At 36.7% G+C, this 13,005-nt stretch overlaps 1 protein-coding gene across 12 annotated transcripts in view; it reads right to left on the reverse strand.

Annotated features, from left to right (window-relative positions):
- Positions 1 to 13,005, reverse strand: part of PTPRM (protein tyrosine phosphatase, receptor type M) — a 458,835-nt gene that overhangs the window by 290,153 nt on the left and 155,677 nt on the right. For all 12 annotated transcript variants that reach the window (XM_015282551.4, XM_040695587.2, XM_015282550.4 and 9 more), the window contains 2 exons: positions 12,282 to 12,360; positions 8,537 to 8,652 (listed from right to left, as the gene is read on the reverse strand). In XM_015282551.4, the coding sequence (XP_015138037.2) occupies positions 8,537 to 8,652; positions 12,282 to 12,360 (195 nt within the window). The remainder of the gene's footprint in view (positions 1 to 8,536; positions 8,653 to 12,281; positions 12,361 to 13,005) is intronic.

The raw sequence follows: 13,005 nt of genomic DNA on the forward strand, positions 1-13,005 counted from the left end.
CCTGTTTCAGAGTCTGGCTATGTCACTCTTTCTCCCTCCAAGATTTCCCTTGAGTCTTCTCCAGTCTGGAGAAGTCCCAGCTCTTTCCCTTTATCCCAGATCTTCCAGTTTCTAAGCCATTCTTAAGTATGCCCATATCTTTCCTCTGTGTGGGAGCCTAGAACTGTACCGAGTGTTCTAGATATGCCTTCCCAGTGCTGAGCAGATGAGAGGGATCATCACCTTTGAACAGCAGGCAACTCTCCCCCTGTACAGACCAGAAGGTTGTTAGTCCTCTTTTTGGTGCAAAAGGCATGTGGCTAGTTCTTGCCTAACCTGTCCACCAGGACTGTCAGGTTTTTCTCTGCAGAGTTGTTTTCCTCTCTGTTAAGCTCCAACATTTATGTGAGGTTGGTCTTTCCTGGCACAGGACTGTATTTCCCTTTAATCGGTTTCTCAAGGTTTCTCTCTGCCCATTTCTCCAGTGGGCCAAGGTCCTGCCGGATGTGGCAGCACAACCCTCTGGCGTATCTGTCACTCCTCCAGCCTTGTATTATCTGCAAACCTGCTGAGGGTGCACTCTACTATCATACAGGACAGTGATAAAGAGGTTAAACAGTACCTACCCTAGCATCAACTCCTAGGGTATGCTACAACCGACTTGTCTATATAATGCATTATATCTACTAAAAAGGACAACCAGTACCCATAATAAACAACAACCTTAATTGCTAACATGCATACAAGATTTTCATTAGCCAAACATAAATATGGCCTAGTTAGTTAGGAAACTGGTAAAAAATGATTAGATTATCTGTATGTGAGTTAAGCCCCCAGTTTCCCTTTTATACTCAAGGACTTACAATCTCTTGACACAATCCAGACACATTTGAAGGAGTATTTCACTTCTCACTGTGTCTGTAAAAATAAACATCAGAGTTCTGCAAGGTTATCCACAGCAGAAACTCAAGTGTATTACAGGCATCAGACAATGCATACTTAAGGCAGATAATGCAAGAAAAGTTTTCATAAAAGTATGCAGCTTATTGGATGTGACACATCACAATGACATATTCTGTCATTCACAGAACTTTTTGTGCCATATAGTAAGATTACAACACAATTAATAAAAAGTAAATAAATTAAAAGTGATTAATGGCAATTAATGGAAAAGATACTGTACTGAGGGCAAGAAAGTCAGCAAATACACACTGTACTCAGGAGGGGAACACAAAGAAATCAAAAGAAACTGGAAATGATATTAAATGGTTACCAGAATCTAAAAAAAGTTTAGCTTTCATCTATGTAGTAAGGTCCTCTTCTCTCCTTCCTAGAGGGCACTAATTTTCAGTCTAACAGTAAAATTATCTTTGTGGATAACCTGAAAAAACAAACCAGTATGCACATACATCATGATACACAACAAAATCCTTAGTTTCTACATGTTGCTCTTCTCAAATCAATGGACTTATGAATATTTGCTATGCACAAAGTCATTTATCAGTCTTGGGAGAGGGAGCTGGAAAAGTGACTTCCTGCACTCCCCACAGTACACAAAAGCACCCAGAGATCAGACTCGAGCTATTTATCTAATATTCTGAACATCTTCTATTTGCTCAGTTTGGGTTACAAGTTCCATCTTTTTGCATAACTAAGTTGTTACTAAGTGTAGATTATTTAATTTTAATAGGTAAAATGCTGCTTCATACTAGTATTTCTTAGTACTAGGAAAATGTTTGAAACGTTTTTTCCTCAAGTGTTTCCACATTTACTCATGAAAATGGCAATTAATGAAAGCCTCGGAAAGTTCATACTGTAACAGGAAATTCTTATAAAACTCAAGGACATGGATTCACTTCTTGGGATATTTAATGAGACTTACATAAGTAAGCAGAGGCTAGTGTACAAACGCACAAAATATTTTGAACACCCTACATCACTGTCATAATTTGCCAGGAGCTGGCTCTTGCATTGGTTCTACATCCTCACAAGGATGTTTTTGATATCACCCAGTTTTGTGTGTGTATGTATATGTATATCTAAGGAAATAATTTGTTTTCTAGAACTTTCTCTCACTCGGAATTTCTATTTCCTGTTGAATAAGTAATAAATAACGCATTCAGGTTTTGCAGCTTTTTATGAAGAGGAATACAATTTTTCATCCTCTTCATACCTTCAGCAGATTATCTAAAATAACTGATAAGGTTAAAGACAGCTTTCAGGAGAGAGAAGAAATACCAAATCCCTTATTAACAGGTAATAAACTGTATACATATGGTAGAGAAGACTTGCCACAGTTGTCACACTGTTCTTTCTTTCTTGGCTGCAAATACAGTAGCTTCTGTTCTGTACATATAAACCATAGGTTTGAAAGATTTGACCTTCTCCCCTTCAATCAGAGAACATCCATTAGTGTCCTGCTTTTGCTAAGTCTGATGCTGTCACTTTTCACAGACCTGACACACCTACTAAAAGATCCTATTGTTATTTCAAAAAACATTTACTCTTAGATCCACATATTTGCAATATGTGTGTCTCAATGATACTTTTAAGTAATTATTTGAATTTCAACCACTTTTATTAGGAGACCAGGAAAAACGCATGGAAATGATTAATCTCTTTCACCAAATGTAGCTCACCACTGCATTTTTGAGGAACGCTCTCTCAAGAAAGGCTGCTTACATTGAGCCAATGTACAACTTGGTTTGGTAAGTTTAATTGCTGCATGTTTAGTGATGTTGTAACTAACCTTTAGGAATTAATACCAAAGACTTCCATGATACCTGGCTGTTACATGAACCGCAGGTCCCCTGAAATGGCATTCTATATTATTTTAGGAGCCAGCAGCACACAGAAGCAACTGAATGAACCAGCTGTAAATTAGGACAAGAGGCAGATAGAAAAGTGTGCAAAATAAAGAGAGGAAGTCAGGTTTGAGAAGCTGAAAAACAAACAACACAATTGCAGAACCTGTATGATTTAATAAGTGTGCCTCTGTCAAAGATGTCACTCAAGTAATTTAAAACTTTTCCCAGGATTCTTCTAAACGTATATATAACTGAAACTGATATTTCAGATGCCTGATTTAAGTCTTGGAGGTCAACACCCAGAAGTGCTGAGCACTTGCTATTGCAGCTAGCACCAGCAAACACTGAGCACAGAAAAAGCTATGTATTGACTCATGTGCAGAAGATCAGGTACAGATAACTCAGAATCTGTTTTCAAAAGTAAGAGATAAGTTTTGATTTCCCAGTGCCTATGTTCCTCAACCAGAAAATGAAGATCCTATTATTCTATCTCACAGTAACAACTTAATATTGTGATGTGCTAAGATTAGTGGTAAAAATTCCATTAGAACGTGAACAAGACTTTTTACAATTGATTTGTATGCAATTTATTTAGTATGCAACGTGAAGCATATGCTAGTACGAAGCAAACCCAATATTAAGGAACAATTCATACTGCAAACTGTAATGAACAAGATGGGAGTTCTACAGAAAAAAAAAAGTTAGTATGTAGACTAAAAAATGAATGCTTAAGATATTCAAACTTGATGAAACACAAATTTTCCCAAGTATAGACCTGAAAATAATTATTTTAATATTCAATCAGTTTTCATTTGATAATCATTTTAATTTCAGCTACTACTGAGTATAACATTTTGTGTATGTAAATATGCAATACATGCAAGATCATACTTCATACACTTGCAGAGAAGAAAACCTGCATGTGTATATTTTGGGCTGGCAGTGAAAGATATTTACCTGTTTTTAAGTAAACCCACAATTTTTGAAACTTTATTCTTATTTTTAAGCTACTATGTAAATTCCTGGCTCCAAGGGTTCTGGTAAAAGTAAGTAAATAAAAATTCTTTTTTCGTTGTGCTAGGCTGCCCTCCAGAAGAAGGGTATTTCCAAAAAAGCACAGATTATGCAGTGTTTTTTCTTCTGCCAATTTACTAAACTCTAACTCAAGACTTTCAGAGGACAGTGCCTCAGCTTCCTGTGTTCTGAATGGTTGCTTTATTTTTATTTATTTATTTATTTATTTATTTCAATTTCTAACTTTGGCTTCCACCTACAAACATACCTTTTTTCCTTTCCTGAGGTGTACTTCCATTGCTTTGGATTTCTATCTTGCTTAGTGCCCAGTACTGTAACTTACTGCTAATGTTAACTTACAAAATTTGAAGTTTCAAATAGGAATTAATTTAAGTTAAAAAAAAAAACAACAAAAGTTTAAGCAATTGCTACGGTCCTCACAGGGGGAACAAGACAGCACAGAGATAACATTTTTGTTCAATTAGCGAGTTGTCTCGTACTGACAATAACCTGTGTTATCCACAGATGTGATAAAGGAAATGCAAGTAGATGGGACACATCTGTTCATTCTAAACATTCCTTCATTAGTGTCATCACATTTACTTTTAGGGATGTTTATGTTTAAAATGTAAGCTAATGAGGACATGAATTCATAAATATACAATCTAGACAATAATCTTATTAACTGGACATTAGTTACAACAACAAAAACAAACTTGTATGATTCTGTCAAGTTCTTAAGTCCTTTTCTTCAACTTGAAATGGTATCATTGACAGTAACCACAACTAGTTGTCAAATGATCTAATAAGCCTGAAGTCATAGCTCATGCACTATGGTCCTCAGCTGCCCAGTAGTATCAGGAAAAATATGTTTTTTCTGGCAAAGCATTGCACATTGGAGAAGGCAAACAAATTTGTCTTCTCTTTCCTGAAGCAGTAAATACTGATCAGAAGATAATGACACAGATTCCATGTCTCAGAGATCTAATGTGGGCAGAAAACCTGTGGTAACCTGTCACCATTTCAATAGCAAAATCTTCTATAATACTCCAAACTTCAGTGTTCCATAGGGAATAACAGTAGGATAGGCTTGAAAGGAAAGACAGAAAAAAAAAGGTGTGTGTGGGGGTAATAAAACATGACTTCTTCCAAAGCCTTGGCATTATTAAACTAAGAAAATCTACACTGTTTGCAACAACTACTCAGCAAAGATAAGGAGACCAACCAAGTTACAATTACATTTTTTTTTTTTTTAAAGAACTTCTATCTCTAACAATCTGTCAGAGTATAAAAAGTAAATTATTTGTTTGCCAGAAAAACATTTCCTACTACACTTGATGTCTTCTGTTGTATACAGGCTGGGGGCTACTATATAAAAGAAATGAAACTACAAAAAGGAAAATCTGACTGCACTGAAAGCAATCAGAAGTGTCACTGAACGCAGTGGGCTTGTGATTCCACGTGCAGTTTACGTGTCCTTCAGATTAGCAACATGAATCTGGAAAAAACTGACAGGTACTGGAAAATTACTGGGAGCAAATTATCTCATGATATTTTGGAATCACCATGTCCAAATACTATAGTAATATTGCCATGATTTGCATGGCAGAAATGCTGAGAAGGCCCTGACAAAATCAAGGGTTCCTTTTGTCATCACACAGTTGTTTTTTTTTATCTATTATCATTTTCTCTAAAGGGTTTTTGAATTTAAGGAAACCAAACAACAAAAGTATGGTGGAAAGGGTTGCACATTATCAGTGAACAAATGCAGGTGTACCAGAGAGGTTGCACAAACTATTTGCAGTACCACTAAGACCTGAGTACAGGACTAATAGTTCAGTAGAACAGTGCTCATTTTATTCTGGCTCCAGTGTACACAAGAACCTCTAAAAAAGATGTTTTTTACCTGAATGTTGGTTCTCCTATTACCAGCAATCAAAAGATTTTTAATGTCTATTTAACTAGTCATACAACACAGAAGAAACTACATTTTCTGGCAGCTATAACAGATAGCTTCATTGTACTTTTGGTCCCGTGGCAGTGACATGAGGCGTCATGAACAGGCTTATTCGAAATTCCTCAGTATCACACCATGAAAACACATGTTTTCAAAAGACAGATGAAGAACTCCAGGTCTGGGCATCTTTTACACTAAAACACAGCCAATTCCACTTAGAAGTATATCTCATAGCCTTGATTTGCAGTATTCCCCACATTGAGCTGTCTGACCACTCTTACTCTAAGCAGACATCTGTGGAAACTGGCAAACAAGAACAAAAATAAATCGTCGCAAGCCAGGAGATCCTGACAACTTTTAAACTGGTTTTAAACAAAAGGGTACACCTGGAATCTGCACAATCTTGGACAGGTTACTAGAGGGAGTGACGGCTGCTTGGGCAGGCTAAATAAACACTGGGGCCAAACGAATATGAACTTATTTGGAAAGTAGTTGGCAAACTGTGATTACTTTCTTATCCTTCAAATGGAGTAAAAATTCTTCTTGTAACCATGTATAAGCCCGGAAGGACAACAGTGTTCTGGGCTGCATTAAAAAAGGGTTGGCCAGCAGGGAGAGGGAGGTGATTGCCCCCCTCCACTCAGCTCTTGTGAGGCCCCATCCAGAGTACTGCATCCAGGCCTGGGGCCCCCAGTACAGGAAGGACGTGGAGCTCTTAGAGTGGATCCAGAGGAGGGCCACTAAGATGATCAGAGAGCTGGAGCACCTCTCCTACAAGGAAAGGTTGAGGGAACTGGGCTTGTTTAGCTTGGAGGAGAGAAGGCTCCGCGGAGACCTCATTGTGGCCTTCCAATACTTAAAGGGAGTGTATAAACAGGAGGGGGAATGGCTGTTTACAAGGGTGGATAGTGACAAGACAAGGGGAAATGGTTTTAAACTGAGACAGGGGAGGTTTAGGTTAGATATTGGGAGGAAGTTTTTCACAGAGTATGGTGACGCACTGGAACAGGTTCCCCAAGGAGGTTGTGGATGCACCATCTCTGGAGGCATTCAAGGCCAGGCTGGATGTGGCTCTGTGCAGCCCGGTCTGGTGATTGGCGACCCTGCACATAGCAGGGGGGTTGAAACTACATGATCATTGTGGTCCTTTTCAACCCAGGCTGTTCTATGATTCTGTGCTTCTATGATAAGCAAGGAATCATTTAACTAAGCTCAGCAAAGGTATCCCGGAATCACTATCATTATTCGGAAGAATCATTTTATACTAAACAAGATCTGAAAGGAAATCGAGTTTCTGAAATAAAGATAAGGCATTCCAGCCTTACAAAGAATTTGTGCACCACCTAAACTCCATGAAAATAAATAAATAAATAAATAAATAAACAAACAAATAAATAAATAAATAAAACCTGAAGAGAAAATGGCACTTCTATGAAACTTAGGGAAAAACTGAATGGAATCTGAATTTTCTTACAATAAATCCTACCTTCAATTTTACAAAATAACATTATAAAAAAGTTCAAAGGCTCTGGAAAGGTTATCACTGACAAAATAACAACCTATTATTTTCTCATACGTGCTAAACTCTTTTCATGACTGGTAAATCATGCTTTCAAAAGAGCTCAGTGGTTTAGGGAAGACAGGAGTCTAATTTAACAATTCAGTGCTATAATATGGTCTTTAAAGGGCTGGAAGGTTAGAGAAACGTCAGTCGTATCAACACAGGAGTTGAAAATACCCATGCAGAACCAAATAAAAACACAGATTTCCACTGCCTTTTCATTGGACTATTTCTATATAGACTTAACAGTTCATCATGCATATACAGACAAACACGTAGTTTTGCTTTTCAAGTGGATGTACTTATTTGTGTGCTAGTTTTCCTGAAACTACCAAGCTTTTTAACCTGCACCACAAATTTGAATCATTTCCAAACTGCTTGATGAAATTTTTTACTAAGTGCAGGGTGAAAGGCAAGCTGTACTGAAAACCTGAAATTGAATAAAAGACAAAAAAATTGAGAAGTTCACATCGATGTACCACCCATTACTATTGCTTCCATTTCTCTTACCCCTCCCGCTCCACATACTGCAGTTCCTGTCCTTCTTACAGACAATATCTCAGTTCTAACATATTTTTCACACACGGAAAGTATAGGGAACTGAAGTTTGGTATATCCCTAATGCTAAATCTAAACACAGACTACTGTTTGCAGTAGAGAACAGACACCTGGAATGACAGCAGCAAGACAACAGTTAGATTTACCCCATTACCAAGAGAGATTCAGGGAGATGGATCTTTTTGACTCAGGGATAAGGACAGCCTTTAAATCAAGATCTGACACCTATCCAGAAGTTACATTACTGAATAATAAAAAATTAGACTCAATGAATTTAGGTAAGATTCTTTGGTACTGTAAAGCAGGTCAGATTTGACTGCCACATTGGTCTTCTCCATATTTGAAAAGAAAGTGCAATTTTAGTGGAAAATACAATCTTAACAGATATAGAGGCAAGACAGAAATATCATGTGTAATGTCATAGTTACAGCAGACATGGTCTTCCTTGCAGATATTGCATTTATTCATGATCTCCACAGCTAACAAAACCGGTACCAATTTCTAGAAGACAACACCTAATACATATTATTTCAAAGACACCACACAATTTAACATTAATCAAATAGATAGCTTTATCATTTTTCATACATTTTACAGTTCTTACAGAGTGGAGAACTCCCATTCGTCCAGATCTTATTGCATTAGGAAATAATAAATTACCTGTAACCAAAGTCTGTCACTTGTACTGAATTTACCATTGGCAGTGCATTGAAAAGTAGCAAATTGTCCTGCATTGACTTCCACACTCTGAAGTCGCAAGAAATGGGGAGTTTTTGCTGTTGGAAGAAGAAAAAGGATTGAAATTAAGCAACACAAATGCAGTGGTTATGATTAACACATGGAATATATCTAATGGTCCCACTTCAAAAGGCTCAAATCACTAAAGACACATTATATTTTACGTTGTTTTAATTTTATTATTTTATCCTTCTGTGTCTGGGAAAAAGCAGAAGTGATGGGTGCTATTTAATTATTCCTGCTGTAAATTACCTTAGTTTAGCATCCCTTTTGCAATAACAATCTGTATTAATGAAGACTGTATTGAAAACAAATTGATGTTCTGAATAAAAATTTATTAGATAGACTACTGACTAGACAAAACAGCAAGAAGTTGAGAGATGTTGTCAGGGAAACAGGTTTTCCTTTTAACCAGGTACAGTTAGAGGAGATGCTTTAGAATAGTAGCATGAAAAAGCTAAAATGCTAACAATGCTTCTCACCATGTACAGCTGCGTTCCTTAAATGAAATTAATTTCAACACAAACACAACAAAAACAGAACACAAGGCATTCTCCATTATGATGCTTATTTTTAATTTAGAAAGAGAAAACACTCCTGAGCAAAAATGAAAGCAAGACAGCTGCATTTAACCTAACAAATGATACTTAAACGAGACCCATGTCCACTACAGAAGGAAAGAGAGCATGGGTATTTCTGTTTTACTAGATATAAGAAAAAATGTGACAGAAACAGATAGAAATTTGATACAGAAACTCACCCTTGAAAATGCATTGTAGCCCAGCAATTCAAATCCTACTGCAGTCCAGGAGAATTTTGCACTATCTATACTAGCAGATAAGCCAGGCTCTGAACATTGCTTTCAGTCATGGAACAGCTAATATTAGAATAAACTACAAAACTAAGCATACGCTTTCTAGCAGAGCATCACAACTGTTTAAAATGTTGATGACATTCTCTTAGAAGAGCTTATCACTGGGACAAACTACAGATTTGAGAAGTATACAAATAATCAGCAACCAGAATTCAAGAAAACAAATTATTTAACAACCAGCATAAGGCAGTATAAGAAGCAGAAGATGGAAGAAAATAGCCCAAGTTAATACCTAATTACAGGAGGAAATGTTTTCATGACAGCTGTCCTTTTGGCAAATTTAATAGATGTAGCATTTTTCTTATTTTGAACATTTCCCAATGAAATCAGGACAGACAGACTCTATCTTCTTCACGTATCAAATTATTACTGATTGACTATTCAGTAAAATTCACAGGAAGTTTCTGATTTATTGTAACATCTGATTTTACCTTTTTACCACACTTGTTTTTTCCTCAGTCTTCCCAAACACTGCTAAAATAGCCTTTCTGAACTGCAAGGTGTGACGTAAGTAGAAAGGGGCTTTAGGATTTTTAAATACACACACACGGACCAACCAACCAATCGCCAAACACATGCCTTTCAGTTCTACACGCAGTCTTGATTTTCACTTGGTCTCTGTCCACGCTACCCAGACAACTGCCTAGAACATATGTTGTGGTTTCATGGTATTTTTCCCATTTCAATTTTTGTTAAAAGTTAATCATTTAGAAAGTACTTTTTTGTGGCAATATACAGGAAGAAAAGTCATTATGAGTCTTGCAAGGCTTCATACACAAAACAGTTCATTTCCAATTCTCTTTTTTTCTATTTTCTTGTAGACAGTGTAACTGGCTTGATGTTTTCATTTCTAACGTTTTAGTTACTTCATCAAGGAACTGTTTCATTAAAGTTTCTACATTTCAACACTGTAGAATTAGAACTCTACACATTATGAGCTATAACTCAGTACTTGCAGGTTTTGAGAATGAATGCACAGATCAAACCTCACAGAAACTCTGTAAGAAAAATTACAATGCTGATAAAGTGCTGCTTTATACTTCACTAGTCAAACCTAAGATATAAATTCAGAATGCAGAAGTGCAAATACTGCCTAACAACGTGAGAGCCTGCTGTGTTTATTAGAACTAAGTGATTCAGAAATAATAGCTGCTGATTCTGCATAACTGTCTTCATATTTGAATAAATGTCTGTGTCTTTTTGCCACTAACACTAAAACGATATTTATGAGGTGTTCTAGTATTAACTGATGAACCACTTTTTATTTTAAATTGCAGCTCATACTTACAAATCACAAAGAATGCATACAAGTACAATATGTCATAAAAAGAGAATGAACAATTACACAGCATTTGGTATCTTTTTCCTCACTCAGTCATTTGGTCAGTGAGACTACCACCTACAATTCATTGTATGTGTCGTAGTATGTGTTATTTAACAAATAGCAAGTATGTGAAGTGATCGTTTCCACAAGCAGTTTGTTAAAGACACCTGGATTATTATATTCAACTTTTAATTAACAAGGTTTATTTTAACATCACTCTTAAAAGAATTTAGGGGAGCTAATTGCATATTCTTAGTAATCACTGAACTGCAGGGATTGGAAGGGACCTCTGGAGATCATCTTGTCCAACCCCCCTGCAAAGCAGGCTCCTTACAGTAGGTTTACATAGGAAAGCATCCAGGTGGGTTTGATATCTCCAGAGAAGGAGACTCCAGAACAACTCTGGGCAGCCTATTCCAGTGTTCTTTCACCCTCAAAGTAAGGATTTTTTTTCTCATGCTCATATGGAACTTTTTATGTTCAAGCTTGTGCCCATAACCCTTTGTTCTGTCACTGGGCACCACTGAAAAGATACTAGCCCCATCCATTTGACTTCTGTCCTTTAAATATTTATATGCAGTCTCTACCAGGCTGAACAGTCCCAGGTCTCTCAGCTTTTCCCCATAAGATAAACACTTCAGGCCCCTAACCATCTTTGCAGCTCCCCAGTGGACTCCCTCTAGAATTTCCCTGTCTTTCCTTAACTGAGGAGCCCAGAACTGGACACAGTACTCCATTACGAGGCCTCACCAGGGCAGAGCAGAGTGGGAGGATCATCTCCCTGGACTTGCTGGCTATGTTTTTTTTAATGTAGCCCAGAATACCATTGGTTTTCTTGGCCACAAGGGCACACTGCTGGCTCATGGCCAACCCGCTGTCCACCAGGACACTCGGGTATTTTTTTTTTTGCAGAACTCCCTTCTAGCATGTCAGTGCCTTATCCCAATGGGATAAGGAAACATATTAGAAAATAAGGCAGTAAAAAAAATTCAAAAATTTAGCCATAAATGTGAACTTTCTGCCCTGGGGATATACCCTGAGCAATCTTGTTTAGCAAAGCCACAGCCCTCAACCAGCTGAGTTTTCTACCTTCTAAGAACTGGAAAAGTAGTCACATCATCAGTTCAGCTCTTGTGTTGTCCATCTCTCTCATTAATGCCTCAGCTTGTAGCTGTATTTCATTTTTGATGGTGACAAAAAGACATTTAACATGTTTTGATGATTTTTGTTCTGAAGAAATTGTTAGATGATGCAGGTTCATGCTGTGCAGAAATGTTTTATAAAATGTATCTCCTAAGTTAGAAAGGTGCAGTATTCAAATGCTAGCAACATTTTGTACATACTTAGCTGGTTATTTTTATAGCAGTGACATTGTTTTCTAACATTTTCAATATCTTTTCCTTAACATTTACTGAAGGATAGTAGTACATATATTTTAGAAGACTTTAAAATAGCATGTGAGTACTTACTACATGGATGTCCTAAAACTTTCACTTCGTCAATGGCCACGTATCCAGGGTGACCTGAAGTTACCACTTCAAAAACAACCTGAGAAGTGAAAAGAGAATTTCTGTTAGCAGCTTTATAAAAGAGGAAATATAAAAATACTTTGTTATGGAAAAATATGTCAACTCTTTCAACATTTGAGAGCTCTTTGTAAAGGAAGAACAATCAAAAAAACTTCAAAATGAGTTGTTAAAAAGAGCCAGAACATAAATCGCATTTTTCATGTTTATACTGTTTCAGAAATTTACTAGAGTGATTATCCAAGGCTCACAATGAGAAATACTCCCCCTAGTATTTGGTCTGCCAAAATAGTTACCTAATAATCTTCTTAAGTATTAAAATTAAAAATTTATTTTTAATTATTTCATTTGTGGAACACAGATCTACTTTTACTAACTAAACGACCACTCTTCAGTATACAGTACTCTACACAGTATCAGATACAAACGGATCCATTTTTAAGAATGTATTTTCTATGCTCTTAATCTTCCAACAAATGCTGTGAATTAAAGAAAAGCAGATCCATATGCCATTGTTTGTTTAATGGCTATAAATAGGTCACAAAATAAATGGAGTGTTCTTGCTATTTGAATTAAGCACACTCAGAAGTAAACATCTCCAAACTTTGGCAACCTTACTTTTAATAGCCTAAGAATGTTTATATGGAATAGGAGAAAATACACCAGT

The sequence above is a fragment of the Gallus gallus genome, chromosome 2, assembly GCF_016699485.2.
Source record: "Gallus gallus isolate bGalGal1 chromosome 2, bGalGal1.mat.broiler.GRCg7b, whole genome shotgun sequence".
Classification (NCBI taxonomy): Eukaryota; Metazoa; Chordata; class Aves; order Galliformes; family Phasianidae; genus Gallus; species Gallus gallus.